General features: G+C 38.6%; 1 protein-coding gene across 6 annotated transcripts in view; it reads left to right on the forward strand.

Annotated features, from left to right (window-relative positions):
- LOC107692966 (rap guanine nucleotide exchange factor 6-like) overlaps positions 1-17,093 on the forward strand; it is a 100,302-nt gene extending 83,209 nt beyond the window's left edge. For 4 of the 6 annotated variants that reach the window (XM_016492181.1, XM_016492183.1, XM_016492182.1 and 1 more), the window contains 13 exons: positions 110-350; positions 1,333-1,719; positions 3,024-3,235; positions 3,625-3,748; positions 4,286-4,309; positions 5,319-5,536; positions 6,759-6,938; positions 8,121-8,258; positions 9,339-9,449; positions 10,734-10,908; positions 12,589-13,031; positions 14,622-14,849; positions 15,864-17,093. In XM_016492181.1, coding sequence (XP_016347667.1) covers positions 110-350; positions 1,333-1,719; positions 3,024-3,235; positions 3,625-3,748; positions 4,286-4,309; positions 5,319-5,536; positions 6,759-6,938; positions 8,121-8,258; positions 9,339-9,449; positions 10,734-10,908; positions 12,589-13,031; positions 14,622-14,849; positions 15,864-15,886 — 2,504 coding nt within the window. In that variant the 3' untranslated portion in view covers positions 15,887-17,093. The remainder of the gene's footprint in view (positions 1-109; positions 351-1,332; positions 1,720-3,023; positions 3,236-3,624; positions 3,749-4,285; positions 4,310-5,318; positions 5,537-6,758; positions 6,939-8,120; positions 8,259-9,338; positions 9,450-10,733; positions 10,909-12,588; positions 13,032-14,621; positions 14,850-15,863) is intronic. The other 2 variants (XM_016492185.1, XM_016492184.1) reach the window with 2 other exon arrangements.
- The last annotated feature ends 479 nt before the right edge of the window (positions 17,094-17,572 follow it).

Below are 17,572 nucleotides of genomic sequence, written 5' to 3' on the forward strand. Positions count from 1 at the left end.
AAAAATTTACTCTTATGACAGGTTTTGTGGTCCAGGGTCACATATGATGAAAAATACATCTTCACCTATGTTGTGTTTAACTCCATCTCTTTCCTCTTGACACTAACAGATATTCCAGATCAGGTGATCCGTGTGTTCAAGGCCGACCAGCAGAGCTGCTATATCATCATCAGTAAAGACACCACAGCCAAAGATGTCGTCTCGCATGTAGTCAGCGAGTTCGGCCTCATCGCCGCTCCAGAGACCTACTCGCTGTGTGAGGTTTCCATTAGTCCTGAAGGAGTCATCAAACAGCGCAGACTGCCCGACCAGCTCTCAAAACTAGCGGACCGCATCCAGCTCAACGGCAGGTAAGCAGAACCAGCACCTCGCTCACACTACACTTCGTTCCACTGACATCCATTCATACGCATTCAAATGCGGGTTAAAGGATAGACAAGCTTCTGCGAATTTCACTGCATTCCAAAGCTCAAGACTGGTGAACTCTTGACCTGGGAATTCATATCACGTGAAGACGTGTGACCAATAGACAGAGCTGGGTAGATTACTTACAAATTGTAGGCTGTTACTGATTCCAAATTACGTGACAAAATTGTAGTTAGTAACGTAATCCATTACATTACACATTTTAGGTAATATAATCAGACTACTTTTGATCTGACTCGATTATCACATTGATTTAAATTAGTGCTGTCAATCGATTAAAAAAATGAATCACACATTTTTTTCTGATATTAGAAGTCAGGTAATAGGCGATTAATCACACCTAACATTAAAGTTTTTAAATATACTTTTATATTGCAATAATTTCACATCTCCAAATTAATGTAGAAACAACATAAAGACAGTATATTTTTAATATTTGTTCAGTGGCATCTTTTTATGACACCAATACTACTACTGATTTCTTTGTGAAATTGTTTTTTTTTTGTTGCTTATATTTTACCATTGACTATAGCCATTCAACATTACAGTACAATTGAGAGCTATTCATTTTAACATTTATTAGACTTAGAAAAGTAACAACTTTTAATTTAAGTGAACTTAAATCAATCTTCACATAAACGCATTACAATAAATGTCATATTCACATGTGCCCTTCAGCAAGAAGGAAATATACAGAAATATATATATAATAAATATAAAATATAATATAAATATAATAATATATTTATGCAATTCAAATCCATAAATCTTAAATTTAGGCCTAAATCACACAAGACTGAGTCTGATTCCACTGCCTAAAGAGTTGATGGATACAAAAGGGACACTGTGATGTGCGCTTGTGTGACAAGACTTTACAGTAATCCCAGCGTTTGTATGTTTGCTCAGGTACTACCTGAAGAACAACATGGAGACAGAGACGCTTTGCTCTGATGAAGACGCTCAGGAGCTCTTAAGGGAGAGTCAGATCGGTCTCCTGCAGCTCAGTACCGTGGAGGTGGCAGCGCAGCTCTCCATGAGAGACTTCGGCTTGTTCCGTAACATCGAGTCCACCGAGTATGTGGACGACCTGTTTAAGCTGGACCCCGGCGGTGGCGGCAGCAGCCATCTGAAGCAGTTCGAGGAGGTCATCAACCAGGAGACCTTCTGGGTGGCCACTGAGATCCTGCGCGAGCCCAACGCACTCAAACGCATGAAGAACATCAAGCACTTTATCAAGATCGCCCTGCATTGCCGCGAGTGCAAGAACTTCAACTCCATGTTTGCCATCATTAGGTGAGTCGGTTGAGCTGTCGGAGCTGTTTCGCGGGGATTGTAAGAAAAATATTCCACTATTTCAATACGAGATTCACCTGAAAAGTAGTTCGACCTGTTACTCGCTCAGAGTGTGTAGCCTGTAAAAGGTACGCGAGCCTCTCATTCAGCGCTTTTATTCATTTTTACCCCAAGCCTGATTCATTTCCGACTCTGCTTCAGATAAACCTATAATTTGATCAGTTTTATGTGATTAGAAGATTTACAAGTAAATACATTTACAAATAATTGCAACAGCATGTTGATATGAAAATTTTAATAGTTTTCTATTAATCTGTTAGTCTGCATTTATATTGCTTAATGCACACCTATTTTTTCATATTGTATATATTCATGGGGAAGTCGTGGCCTAATGGTTAGAGAGTCGGACTCGTAACCCAGAGATTGCGGGCTCGAGTCTCGTACCGGCAGGGATTGTAGGTGGGGGGAGTGAATGTACAGCGCTCTCTCCCACCTTCAATACCACGACTGAGGTGCCCTTGAGCAAGGCACTGAACCCCCAACTGCTCCCCAGGTGCCGCGGCATAAATGGCTGCCCACTGCTCCGGGTGTGTGTTCACAGTGTGTGTGTGTTCACTGCTGTGTGTGTGCACTTTGGATGGGTTAAATGCAGAGCACTAATTCCTAGTATGGGTAACCATAGTTGGCCACATGTCACGTCACTTTATATGAAATATTTGTTTGTCCCGTTCATTGCTATGGTTATCACCAAGGATGCATTATTATAGTATGCAAAAATGCAAGGTATTTTTTACATTTTAATTTAATTTTTTTACTTTTTTATTTTTTATATGAATTTAAAAAAAACTTTGACGCTGTCCAGAGTGCAAACACAAATACACACTGGACCGAAGCGTTTGCAAAATTGCCAGTGCTGTTATTAGTTTCAGCTGAGTGTGCACCCTCTAGCACCCCGTAGAACTGGGCCTAATCCAGTCACTCACACCGGTGTGCCCAAATATATTTTTTCCACAGTCGCATGCGGTAATTTTCAGTTGTCAAAATGGATACACTGTACAGATATAAGACAAAATAATCCATAATTGACAATTTACACAAATGATCATGTTCAAAAGTTGACATGCTCTTGGTTCCTCAGTGTTTTTTGGTAGTTGTGCAGCTTCATCAGAACATAAAATGCAGCTTTTATGATCACTCTTATTTTTAAAATGATTAAACATCTGTTAGATTCTGTAAGGGGTGTGTGAACTCAAGAGCAAGACCGTACGTGATGTTCATGTGCTGTGTTTTTATGTGCTTATCAGTGGTCTTAATCTGGCTCCAGTAGCTCGATTGAGAAGCACGTGGGAGAAACTACCCAGTAAGTATGAGAAACTGTTCCGCGACCTTCAGGACATCTTTGACCCGTCACGTAACATGGCCAAATACCGCAACATCCTGAGCAGCCAGAGCGTACAGCCTCCCATCATCCCGCTGTTTCCCGTGGTCAAGAAAGACCTCACCTTCCTGCACGAAGGTCAGTAGGTCAAGTTCACCTTCTGAAATACACACGTGCAGCGCTGGGTAGATTACTTACAAATTTGCTGTAATTGCTAAATGGTTTGAGCAAAATGTAAAAAATTGAAAAGAAGAATTAGGGAGAATCAATAAATTATGAATAATTTACTTCCATTGTGTGAATAATATGTAATCATGTAATCCATAAAAAGTAACTGTACTCTGATTATGAGCATTTTAAAATGTAATATACTCTAATTACGAATACTTGATTTTTGGAAAATTGATTACGTAATCCAGATTACATGTAATCAGTTACTACCCAGCTCTGCACATGTGCCTGTATTGTTTACAAGACTTTTCATGTGTCAGGTCTTAAAACTGTCCGTCATCTCTTATCTTTCTCAGGTAACGATTCGAGTGTTGATGGCCTGGTGAATTTCGAAAAGTTACGAATGATCGCCAAGGAGATCCGACATGTGGTGCGCATGACGTCAGCCAACATGGACCCAGCGCTCATGTTCAGACAGAGGTGACGACGGCAGACTTTTGCTCACAGGCACAGAGAGCATGAACTGAAAGTACACTAGAAATCGAAAATTGTTCCTGCTCTTATTGTGATGGATTAATCAGTGCACGTTACTAATAAAAGAAAATGATGTTGAGGGTGCATACCGCCACCTACTGCACGACACCGGCATGACAGCTGATGAAAAAAAAAGGATCGGGCTTAGGATAACTGAACAGTTAAAAAAAAATGCTTGATCGGCCCCGATCCTGATCCTTGAGATTGTCTCAGGACATCCCTACTTCATAATCTAAATCTGACGTCACCTAGGCCATGTGAGCGGGAATAGTAGTCACTTTTCACAGTCCAGTTTTGATATGTTTTTATTTAGACATCAAATTAATTTATTGCCATTGAGTCGCTCGCACACGTGCAGCGGATGTTTTCTCTCTTTCTCTGAAAGGATCAAGTGTAGTCTTTGTTGGTGGTGCTTTCTGTCTGTCTGAGTGTTTCTCTCTTTCTGTTCACCTGTTTTCTGCCTCTCATTGGCTTTGCTTACAGGAAGAAGAGGTGGAAGAGTTTAGGGTAAGTGAGCTGCCCTGCATGTCCTGAATGTGTCATGACCATTAACCTGGACACACCAACTCCTGTGACTCTTCCTTCCTCTCTCTCATCCTCTAAACCATTGTAGCAGTAAACCAGTAACAGAACATGCTCGTCGGTTTCGGGTTATTTGTGTATTTTTTGCATTAATGGAACTGAACACGTTGCATGGCCGCATTACGCTGCTGTAGTCATTGTTCGCTTAGAGTGGCAAGTATATGAGGTTTAATGTTTCATATTCACAAATAAACGGAATGACTTTTACAAATAGAGTTCTACAAATACACTACTGGTCAAAAGTTTGGAATAATTAAGATTTTTAATGTTTTTGAAAAAAATCTCTTTTGCACACCAAGGCTATTTTTGCTCATTTATTCGATCAAAAAATACAGTAAAAACAGTAATATTGTAAAATATTATTTACATTTTAAATAACTGTTTTCTATGTGAATATATTGTAAAATGTAATTTATTGCTGTGATCAAAGCTGAATTTTCAGCCAGTCTTCAGTGTCACATGATCCTTCAGAAATAATTCTAATATGCTGCTTTGCGGCTCAAGAAACATGTCTTATTATTATCAATGTTGAAAAAACTTTATATTTTTTGTGGATTCTTTGATGAATAAGAAGTTCAAAAGAACAGAATTTATTTGAAACATAAATAAATGTCTTTTTTTATAAAATAATTTTTAATCAATTTAATGTGTCTTTGCTGAATAAATGTATTTTTATTATTTTTGATCTTACTGACCCCAAACTTTTTACCGGTAGTGTACATGCAAGAAACTCATAACCATACATGAAAAACAATATTCACAGAAATGACTTTTAATTTTTTTCTTTGCAAGACCAGAAAAAAAATTGTATATCATCAGGTTTCATTTATTTGTGAAACCATTGTCTGTCGACTGTCCTCCCATTTATTAGTGAACATCAGCCCATATTTTCAGCCTGTATTTGTCTCACTCCTCATCCGCTCTGTTTCCTCAGGTCTCTGAGTCAGGGCAGCACCAACTCAAACCTGCTGGACGTTCAGGGCAGTCACAAGAAGCGCGTGCGGCGCAGCTCTCTGCTCAACGCCAAGAAGCTGTACGAGGACGCCCAGATGGCCCGTAAGGTGAAGCAGTACCTGGCACACCTGGAGGTGGAGACGGACGAGGAGAAGTTCCAGATCATGTCGCTGCAGTGTGAAGCGGCCTACAGCACATGTGCGTACCGTATATGACCATATTCTACATCCCTAATCCGACCCAATACCTAAACTAACAACTACCTTACTAACTATTAATAAGCAGCAAATTAGGAGTTTATTGAGGGAAAACCGTAGTTAGTGGTTTGTTAATAGCGAGATTTGGACCTTAAAATGTGACCACAAAACTAAAGTCAGGCCTTTCCGTTTTTGCTTTAAATTTTGAAATTATACAGTTTATTTTAAATCAGAAACTGCTCATGTTGCATGTATGCAGCATCTTTGTTTGGATCGTGAGTAAAATGCAGTGGTTGTCTTTCATTTTAAATGGAAAGAGCACAGGCAAAACCTTAGTTTGTTTACATGAAGAGATTTCTTTTATTTGTGTTACTTACTTTTTTGATTTGGGATTTGTTTTAAAATTTCAATTTAGTGTTGTTATTTGACATATGTGACCCTGGTGCACAAAACCAGTCTTACGTCGCTTGGGTCTATTTTTAGCAATAAGCCAAAAAAACATTGTATGAGTCAAAATTATCGATTTTTCTTTTATGCCAAAAATCATTAGGATATTAAGATATTAAGATCATGTTCCATGAAGATATTTTGTAAATTTCCTACTGTAAATATATTAAAACTTAATTTTTGATTAGTAATATGCATTGCTAAGAACTTCATTTGGACAACTTTAAAGATGATTTTCTCAATATTTCGATTTTTTTGCACCCTCAGATTCCAGATTTTCAAATATTGTCCTATCATAACAAACCATACATCAATGGAAAGCTTATTTATGCAGCTTTCAGATGATGTATAAATCTCAATTTCAACAAATTGACCCTTATGACTGGTTTTGTGGTCCAGGGTCACATATTTCAATTTCACAAAGAAATGTGCAGCATTTTGTCTGAGAAACAATAAAAGGACACCTTTTCATTTATAATGAATCTCATTTTGTTCAAATATCGTGAGCAAATCGTATCAGTATCTTATCTGAGTTGAGTGAATCGTTACATCCCTACATTCAGCTGATTAGTAGCACCTTGTTCTGCTGTAGTTTTGTTCATGCTCATGATGATAATGCTTCATGTAAAGTGGTTTGGGTTCTTTTCGTTAATCTCAAGTAGGGCTGAGTGAGAAGAAATGTGTGGACCACCAGAGATTTTACTATAGCCTCTGACAAAAAGAATAATGTCTCCCAGTGAAACTCAGCTGACGGTGTTGTGTGTGTTTTCCTGCAGTGTCTAAGAACCTGAGCGAGCGGCGCTCCACTAAATCAGACATGTCCCCGGTGTCCATGCGCTCCAGTGTGTCTTCAGCCAAGCCTCAGAACCGCGTCTCTCAGGTGCTGCAGGTGCCTCCCGTCAGCCTTTACCCTCTGCGCAAGAAGAGCATCGCCAAAGACCTGTCCGCTTCCTTCAGTACGTGACCCATCACAAGCTCTCTGAAGTGACAGAATACTGTGTTCATCATCATCATCATCTAGATTTTTTCAGTCCTCATACACAATTCCATAATAATTATGCATAATTTCACATAATAACCAAAAAAGGCTTATTTTATGTACCATTTTCATAATAAGCATCACTTCCACTACTAAATTTAAACTATACAAAGATACAAAATCAAAACGTATTAAATTTCTTAAGACCTTTATACTATACAGAATTGAAAATTTCATGAATTAATACAACTTTCAAGTATTTCATGTGCAAATGATTTATTTTGAGTTATATATTTGTTTATAACCTTATTTTTAAACTTTTTTTTTTTTTCCATTTGTAATGTGATATACACATATTGAATTCCGTGGCATTGTTATTCCATAATTTCACTCCTTTGACTGATATTCATCTATTCTTCACCATAAAGTTTATACTGACTCTCTCTCTCATTTCAAACAGCCTCTGAATACATTTGGGAAGTAAACTGTTTTTTGCTTTATACATTATCTGAGCAATTTTGAAAAATCAACCAGATCATCAAATTTTAAAAATTATTTTCTTACTCAGTATTCTTATCAAGTATACCTGATAAGAAAAATTACTTGTTAGGTCTTGTTTTCTGAAAAATGTATCAAAATTAAATGTTTATACTTGAAACAAGAAGAAAAAAAATCTGTCTATGGGTAAGGAAAATAAACTTTATACAAAGAGAAACTGAACGTTGATTTTTCTTGTTTCAAGCTTAAACATATTGATATTTTTTCAGAAAAAAAAAAAAAAAAAATGTCATTTTGCTTCTCAGGTTAATATATCTTGATTTAAGAATGTTTCGATATTTGTAACGGAAAACAAGACAAAAATACAGAGTAAGAAAATCACGTTTCGCAGTGTGGAAACGCTCACAGGTGGGTTGTTTAATTTCTTTAGTGATAATACCTTCTCACCATCAGTTCCTGTTCTGTCTTCACTATCGCTCTGAAGAAAGGTAGCAAAAATCAAACCAAATGAATGTGATGATACAAATAACAACAGCAGTATTTTACAGTGTGAACATCATGACGTTTCTAGAGAAGTTCATGCCGCTAGCAGCTCATGCTCATCAGTGATCATGGCTCCCTCTGCTGTCTGAACTATGTCAGTGTCTGCTGTGCTCTTCAGGTCCCAACTCACCTCAGATGCTGAAGAAAGCAGCTGGCGCGGCCGAAGACTTGAGCGTCAAGAGACCCGACGACACAGCAACCGTCTCGTCCCTGCACTCCAGTCCTACCGTCTCCCCACAGGGATCTCCTCGCAAAGGTACGACCCCGACAAACCTCCAGTCAGCCTACTTAATTAACCTCATCTGTAGATCAGTAAACACATGCATTTCCCCGTCCTGATCTTCAGCTGTATTCAGCTCACGAGTGGCTCTCAAGTTCTTGTCATTTATTTAATCTAAGCGGAAGCAGTTGTTATATTTGATACATAGATTTCGAAGGCCTCTAAATTATCAACATGATCAAAACTTGATGAAGTGATTAATAGTTCATAATAAAAGTATAATTGTACAAACGTCCATCTTCAGCTCATGCTTCACTTGTCTTTTTGCTGTGACATCTTTACTTATTTTTATGAAGTAAACATAAGAATAACTTTGATATTCTTAGTAATATTTCAAGATGAGCACTTACTGGACTGAAGCAGCTTTGCTTTACTTGATTATCCAGCCATAATTTTTTAGAAAAATCAGTGAGTCTCAAATATGATCATCAGGCTTTTGAGGAAAGTTTATTTTTAAATCTCTCAATCATCATTGGATTGCATTGCTTTATATGTTTTGGTCATCAAACTAAGCATTAAATATCATCTTACTAAGACATGTTATTGGAGATATAGAGTGACTGCTGATATTTACAGGTGCATCTCAATAAATTAGAATGTCGTGGAAAAGTTCATTTATTTCAGTAATTCAACTAAAATTGTGAAACTCGTGTATTAAATAAATTCAATGCACACAGACTGAAGTAGTTTAAGTCTTTGGTTCTTTTAATTGTGATGATTTTGGCTCACATTTAACAAAAACCCACCAATTCACTATCTCAACAAATTAGTACATTACAAGCATCAGAATTTCATCACTTTTTGTTTATATAAATATCAGCATCTACACCAAACTGTATATTTTTGCTCAGTTTGTGTCACTATATCATACTATATGAGCCATAAAGGCCTGATGTATCAAATATGACAGAACAAAAAAAAATTTGTCTAAAGGTTCAATAAACTGTTCCAGTTTTCAGGCTATTATTTCACATGACAGGCTTTACAGTGTTAATTGTGTCTTTCGTGATATTCATGCTTCAGTGTTTATGAAATATTCCCATCGTTCCCTCACAGTGGGCGGAGCTCCCAGACAGAACTGCGGTCAGCTGAACCTGTCGGGTTCGTCCTCGTCTCTGGCCAGCGAGGTCGGCCTCAGGACGGCTGGAGGACGCACGTATGGCATAGGTGGGGCTTTCCTTCAGAGACAGATCCTGAGGATGACCTGTCAGAGCGGCAGACAGGAAGAGAGCAGACAGGGACAGGAAGAGACACGCAAGCGCTTCAGGTCCCCCTTCAGACTCTTGAGAGACAGGAGCAAGTCCAGGGACAGAGCTGGGACAGTGAGACAGGATGAGCAGTAGGCAGACAGTCTGAAGACAGACAGACACAGGAGGACAACTGTGTGACTGATTATTATGTGCGGTTCATATTCCTTCGCATCAGTGTAGTTCAGCCAAAGATGAAGCTCCTGTCGTCATTTATTCAGATTCATTTGTGCATTTGAATAATGAAGTTGCATGTAGGGCTGGGCGATATAGCAAAAAAATGCATCAACGATTCAATGTTTCATATTGTTCGGTATCGATAATTATTGACATTTTTTATAACCTTTTTTAAAACAAAAAGCAATAGAAAAAAATGTTTAAATTTAACCACTGTATTTATAATTCACACAATTTATTGAGACAAACAACAAATATTTTTTGTTTTAACAATCAAACACAATAAAAATTAAACAAATATCTAATTTCTAACGTTTTATATGCAGATTAAATAGGTCTTTATTGTATAGGTATAATTGTCTCCCGAGGCCACAGGAGGGCGCAATGAGCAAAATAATGCAGCACATTTAAATTGTCAACGCAAGGAAGTAACTCTATAAAAACGTGCATTACGTCTAAATTAACTCATAAAAATCTAATATAATTTCGTAAATTGCATAAACAATTATGAACAAAACAGCATCATGTATTTATGCATTGCTTAATCCAAAGAGCCGAAGCGCCATTCACACAGACTGCATTTTAAAAACATATGAGACGCAGTGAAAAGCGTCACTCATAGCACGTGCCTATATTGTGCGCTATATTGAACTATTTTTCTATCGATATCGAAGGTGTACTGTCGATAAATATTGATACCGTTTTATCGCCCAGGCCTAGTTGCATGTATGGAAAGGCTGTGCCAGGTTGTATTCCCTATTATGTTGAATGTGTGATTCAGTCTGGTTATTTTTCGCACAGAAGGTGAGTGAATGAGGTCAGGATCAGGACCGGATGCTTCCACGTGTCATAGTTCAGCCTCAGACTCTTCACTGTTTCTCTGTAATGCCCTGACTGTGAGCTTTCCATCAGTTGTGTAATAAAGGCAGAGGTTTGCGTTGCGCTCTTGGGTCTGTGTCATGCTCAGCGATGTCCCGCGAGTGTGACGGCAGACGTGCTGATCTTCTGTCTCCTCTCTCTCTCATAGGTTATGCCCTCATGTCCGCCGGCAGGTCTGACCTGTCCGACTCCAGCGAGATCTCCTCACGCTCCAGCATCGTCAGTAACGGCTCTGTGGACTCCATGCCCACAGCGCCCGCCGTCAGCGTCCCGTCAGAGACGCCCGCAAACTCTCCAGCCGACTGCAGTCAGCCCGGCACGAGGTAGCGTATCCCACAACACCTCAGAGAGTCTCGAGCTAAAGCAGCTTGATCCGAATCGTTTCTGCTGGATTCATGCTGTAATACGAGTTTGAGCATTTTCAGTTTTTAAAAAAAAAAAAGGCTTAAAAAGTCTTACATTCACTTTAAAAGTGTGAAATATCAGGGTCTTAAAAAGTCTTAATTCACCCTTCCACAAATTAAGGCCTTAAATTGGTGCAGAAAGTCTTTATATTCATAAAGTCAAGGCATTAAATGTTGCATGCACTTTAAAAATTAATATCTTTCTCAGTATTCTTGTTTTGCTTTCCAATACAAATATCTTAACATCCTTAAATCAAGATAAAAAAAATAATTTATGAAGTCTTGTTTTCTGAGAAATTGAACAAAATGATACCTGTCAATTTTAAATAGATTTTTTGAGCCCGTAGGCAGATATTTGGTGGTTTTAATCATAAACTCACTTCATTTTGATCAGTTTCTCATAAAACAAGACTTCTTATTTTGCTACCCAAGTAAATGTATCTTTTTTTGCAGTATGATCAGAAGATAGAGTAAAAGTTATTTCCTTATTCCAGTGGTAGGGAGTAGAGGTTTTTTTTTTTTTTTTTGTATAATGAATTAAAAAGTAATGGATATCTTTTGGAAATTGCATTTTCAAACTTTGACTTGTTGCTAATAAAAGACATAGAGACCATATTGACATATTGTGTTCCATTCAATTTAAATTTTCTTTACTTGGTCTTAAAATGTTACTTTGGTCTTAAATTTACCGTTATAAAACCTTCATAAACACTGTTAAATGGTATAGCAAAAGTCCTAGCAGTTGAAAGTAGTAATGCATTTCAAAATAAGAGTCCTGGTCTATTTTGGGCTTGTCTATAATTAAAAGTACCACATTATGCATTACGTTTTTTTTTCTGGCTATTATTGGTATTTTAGTTGCACAACAAAGTGTATCTTGCATTTAATTCAGCGTTAACTCTTGTGGCTTCTCTCTGTCCGTCACAGGAACAATAAGAACATTATTTATTTATTGCTTCTATTGTCTTCTTTGGATAAAAGCATCTGCTAAATGATTAAATGTAAATTTAACACATTCAGTATACAGATTTTTCTAGTAATGACTAAACCTTTTAATTGCCTCTTTAAACACATGATTATCATATCATCCAATATCCCTCAAATGCTAATTTTTATGTATTGATAATAGTGCTGTCAAACGATTTATTGCGATTAATCGCATCCAAAATAAAAGTTTTTGTTTACATAATATATGTATGTGTACTGTGTTTATTTATTATGTATATATAAATACACACACATACAGTATATATTTTGAAAATATTTACATGTATATACATTTATATTAGTATATTATATATAAATATATTTAATATATAAACATAACATATTTTTCTTAAATATATACATGCATGTGTTTGTATATATATACACAGTACACACTCATATATTATGTAAACAAAAACTTTTATTTTGGATGCGATTAATTGCGATTAATCGTTTGACAGCACTAATTGATAAATTAGTATGTAACCCAATTTGAATTCATATGTACAGTACATATTGAATAAAACATCTACAGAATATTTTAAACTTGCACCATGTTTTGTAGCTGAATGCGATGTATGTTTTAGTCACTGTGCTTTTCTTTCATCCCAGTTCATCTTCAGCTCAACACCTTGTCGTGAGGGAGACCAGCTTCACGTTCTCCAGCAGCGCGGAGGAGCTGACGGTGCCCGAGCAAACCTCCGTCTCTGAGCTGGCCGACAGCGGCCGCGGGAGCTGGACCTCCTGCTCTAGTAACTCCCACGACAACCTCCAGACTCTTCCAGGCCAGCGAGCTCTGGACCTGCTCAACCATCGCCACACGCCCATGGGCGGCCCGATCGCCGAGGTGGAGATCGGCCCGGGTTTGCCAGAGGACAGCTGCTCCAGAGACGGATCTGAGCTCAGTCAATCCAGACAGAGCTGGACGTCCTGCAGTTCCCTGTCGGACACCTACGAGGGCAGCTACGGCACCGTCAAACGCAAGACACAAGATCAGCAAAGCACAGACGCTTCGTACAAGACGATCACGTCCAGCACAGAGAAGGGACTCATAGGTGAGCTTCAGCTTCTGCGTGTGACACCAGCAGATTTCACTGTCCTCTTGTTAGATGATAAATGTGCAGCTCTTCTGGCTCGCTTGTGTCTTGATAGCACTAGGACACTTATATCAGTAGAGAGATTCATCCGGGACGTCCTGTGCTTTCCAGAAAAAGGGCACAAACTGGTGTCACATAACTATGTGATATAATTAATCAAAGTCAAATATGTTTGTATGGAGCTTTTCACAAGATACATGGTTAGTGCTTTAACAGAGCGAGTTTCAGTGCTGGCCGATATGACAATATATAACAATTATATTTGATATATTATATATATATTATAGTCAGGGATGCACATTAGTGGTGTGCTGCACTGGGTAAGTAAGTCATTTTAGATCGACTAACTGTAATACTGTATAGGATTTCCATTTGAACTGAAAGCATAAATCTAGGCTGCTGTATGGTTTCAGAGCAAAACTGTGACATTTCATTCACTGGCACGCTTCACTCGGCAGCGCTAAAACCAGCAGTGCTTATACTTACTTGCCTGCCAAAATAAAAGCTTGCTGATTCTAGGTTTGAAAATTATGACTTCATTAAATAATATAAGTAAATAAATATTTATATTATTGAATATCATTATCAGTAGCTATAAACTAGTTACTAGTCCCCACTGAGGAGCAACCCTGTGACACATTTGAGTGTCATTTTTACATTCTATTTATTTCATTTTCTTCCATCAGAAATAAATAGAACATATTTTACTGCATAAGAACAGATGTGAGGAGCTCAGGCCGTGTTTTGTGCCCTGTTTGTGTCAAGCGGTCGAGGGTTAAAGGGATAGTTCACCCAAAAATGAAAATTTGATATCCAAAAATGAATATCTGCTTACCCACAGGGCATCCAAGATGTAGGTGACTTTGTTTCTTCAGTAGAACACAAACAAAGATGCAGTCTGTCAGTCATATAATGGAAGTGAATGGGAATCACGGCTTTCAGAGTCAAAAAAACATACACAAACAAAACCAAATTAAACCCTGTGGCTCGCGACGATACATTGATGTGTAAAGACATGAAACGATCGGTCTGTGCAAGAAACTGAACAGTATTTATATAGTTTTTACCTCTGATTCACCGCAATGTGCAACTGTCCTGAGCGCGTTCACAACAGCCGGCACGTGACGCGTCTTCTTCTTCTTGCTTTATGGCGGATCGCAGACTTATAAGTGCATTACCGCCACCTATCTCTCAAATGGACCATTGACACTCCTAATTGAGAGATAGGTGGCGGTAATGCACTTATAAGTCTGCGATCTACCATAAAGCAAGAAGAAGAAGAAGAAGACGCGTCTGAGAACGTGCTCAGGACAGTTCGGACATTGCGGAGAATAGTTTTTGGGTGAACTATCCCTTTAATGTAAATCTGCTTGTGTTGTGTCTGGTGCAGTTGTGTCAGTGTCTTAGTGAATGTCTTTTTGATTTACGTACCCCGTTTCATTCATTGATGTTTGCTTTGTGTGTGTGTGTCTGTGTGTTTTGTTTCTTTCTGTGCTCCTTCCCCTTCATCACGTCACTTCCTGCACCTCTCCGCCTGCTTCCTGCCAGTGTACTGTGTAACGTCACCCTGCAAAGACGATAGGCTCAAAGCGCCGCCCCCGACTCCGCCGGGGTACCAGGGCCTGATGCTGGGCGACGCGCAGGACGGAGGAGCCTTGCGGCCGGCCCACGTAAAGCCGCCCGAGTATAGCGTGGCCTTGCAGAGGTGCAAGCTGCGACACAGCCTGTCCAGACCGCCCAGTGTTACTCTCCATTCTCACGCTGATAGTGAGGAGGGTATGTGCTCAAACCCTGCAGAGCAGAGAAACACGTCCGGCTTGCATTTCACCCCTCAATCCCAAGACCTAAATGGTATTTATTTGACACCAAGAAAATATGATTTTTGGCTACTTCTACATTACACTAGCATTTCTTGTGCTGAATTTAGTTACATTCAAGCCATTTTAAGGATTTGGATTATTTTCGCTGGAAAAGTTTTAAAATGTCAGTTTGATTAACAATGATGAGTTTTAAGGGATAGAATTAGTGACTGCACTGGGTTTATTTTAATGCACTTCATCTATTTGCATCTGTAGTTTTAAGTTACATATCTTTAAAAGATTTGATCCAGAAATCTCAAATTCAGCAGTATGTACATCAGACTTTACAGATTTATTCCTATCTATATTTTGAAGGGTTCTCCAGAAGGGTTTGTTCATATGTCATTCACCTACTATGGTGATGTAGACGTGCTTTACAGTGCAAGGAGCCGTTCACACAAAATGCGTCTAAAAACACGAGACGCAGCGCTCAGGAATGGATTTTAAAAAAGCGCAGCGCAGAATGCCTCCTCCGCCATGTTGCCGTCAAATAAAACCAGCTTGCTACTGTAAACAAAAGCTTGCAACGCTTGCCCCGCCTCCGGGCTCTTCTGATTGGTCCACTGTTTTGGAACTGACACTGATGAGCGGCGCTGCGACTAAAAGTTGAAATTCTTTTAACTTGACACAGCGTCTTAAAAACACAGCATTCACATGCGAGACACATGTCGGTCTAGCGCATGTACATAGAAAAACAATGGAAAAGTAGCGCATTGAAATGAAGAAAAAAAAAAAAGTCATTACAATCCAACTTATCACATGAATGAACCTTTTTCTTTATTTATAGTGGGGTGAAATGTGGCCTGGTCGTGTTTTAGTGCCATCGGGTATAAATAGCGTTGCTGTGGGTCAGTGTTGATGAAGCGCTCAGTGCAGACCAGCAGTGGTTTGAACTCAACGTCATGTGCTTATCCTCCTGTGTGTCTTTCAGATGAGCAGATTTCTGCCGTGTGACTGGACGTCAGCGCTTCACGGACACTCCTGCGTTAAACTCCAGGTTCGTGCCAGAGATGGTACTCTACAGGTTTGCAGCATCTTTGAGGTCATTTAACGACAAAACAAGCCTATTCTTGATCATCGACCAACTCGAGACGGACGTTTTTTCAGTGACCGGTGAAGAAAGATCTTGCAGAAATGAAGCCTTCACCATCTCTCCAAATGCTTCCTTAAGCTGACGTCTTATTTTTCACCCACCTGTCACGCACTTTTCACCATCCACTCAGTTCCTCTCGGAGAAAACCGATTTGATTTAGCGTCACACCGTGTGCATGTAGCACCTCATGTACCCAACACAGATCAAACATGCTTCAGAAACAAACCTTTATGGTACTTTAATGATGCACACTCTTCTGGTTTGCTCGTGAAGTCGAACAAGCTTTGTGAGATCAGGACGGATCATGATTTCAGCATCTGATGTGTTTACACACATTCTCGGTTTACAGTGTTTCTTCTCGCTGAAATGCACATCGTGCTGCATCTGCCTGTTTTTTTTACGCAGTAAGGATGGTGCGGATGCGTCGTCTGATTTGTACAGTCTCAGCTATTGGATTTGCTACTCCTGTCGTTGTACATAGTGAGCGAGATCGATACTGCTTGTCAAGGGAAAATATATTTATATGCTAGATGTGCATTTTCATTCCTTGTTAGCTCATGCTCTTTGGACGAGAAATTTTGTATAGAATGCAAAAAAAAAAACGGTTTAATAGCTGTTGCTCTCTGTAAGCAAATAAATACATTTGTACATGAACTAAACCTTAGATGTATAGGGTTGAAATGAAACAAATAAATGTATTATATTAAGGGACATAACTGGAGTATTACATTTTTATCATTACCTGTCTGGACCCAGATGCTTTTTTTCTTGTTATTTTTTAGTATGTGTTGTATTGGCAACAGCATTGATTGTATTAATGATATAAGCATAAGGGTTTTTTTACTGTATGTTTTGTTGTAAAGGAATGTTACTGATCATGTACAGCTGAGAAGAGAGTGCGCTATATAAACTGTATTTTCACTATTTTGTTGAAATAAATCTGGGGTTGTGGCTGCTCCTGTTACTGGGCAGAAGTTATGTGTTTCCCTAAACTCTGCTAGTAATGATACGGGTTCAGTGTTATCGCCTTTCAACCTGCCTCATCTTTGTACTTTTTGTTCATAAATACCCTGAAACATGAGCATGAGTTTCATATTTCGTCAGAATTTGGTTTGTGTCTTTGCACTGGAGCTAAACCAGCATGATTCTCCAGACTGAAGATGATCCAACAGCAACAACTTTTGAGCATAAAAAGTGGTTTACTTTGAATAGTTTTATTACTAGAAGTCTTCTTTCTGGCCCTAGAAGAGGAGAATCATCAATTGTTTTGCTGGGGTTAGAGCATTTACATTGGAATAAATCATTTATAAATAAACAAATAACAGAAACAAATAATAGATATTTGTGGATAAACTGCAAATACATTTAACAATATTAAAACTCCATTATATTGCAGGCTCTTGATATTTGACATCAATTAAAAATGTTTAGAATGATCAAATTCTCCTTTGTAGTTGTAGCTGAAAAGCTGCTTTAATTCATGAATCCAGAGATAAATGTTGTATTAGTAAGATCATGACTCCTTGAGATCAATGCTCCTCATTACC

Source organism: Sinocyclocheilus anshuiensis, unplaced genomic scaffold, assembly GCF_001515605.1.
Source record: "Sinocyclocheilus anshuiensis isolate Anshui unplaced genomic scaffold, SAMN03320099.WGS_v1.1 scaffold658, whole genome shotgun sequence".
Classification (NCBI taxonomy): domain Eukaryota; kingdom Metazoa; phylum Chordata; class Actinopteri; order Cypriniformes; family Cyprinidae; genus Sinocyclocheilus; species Sinocyclocheilus anshuiensis.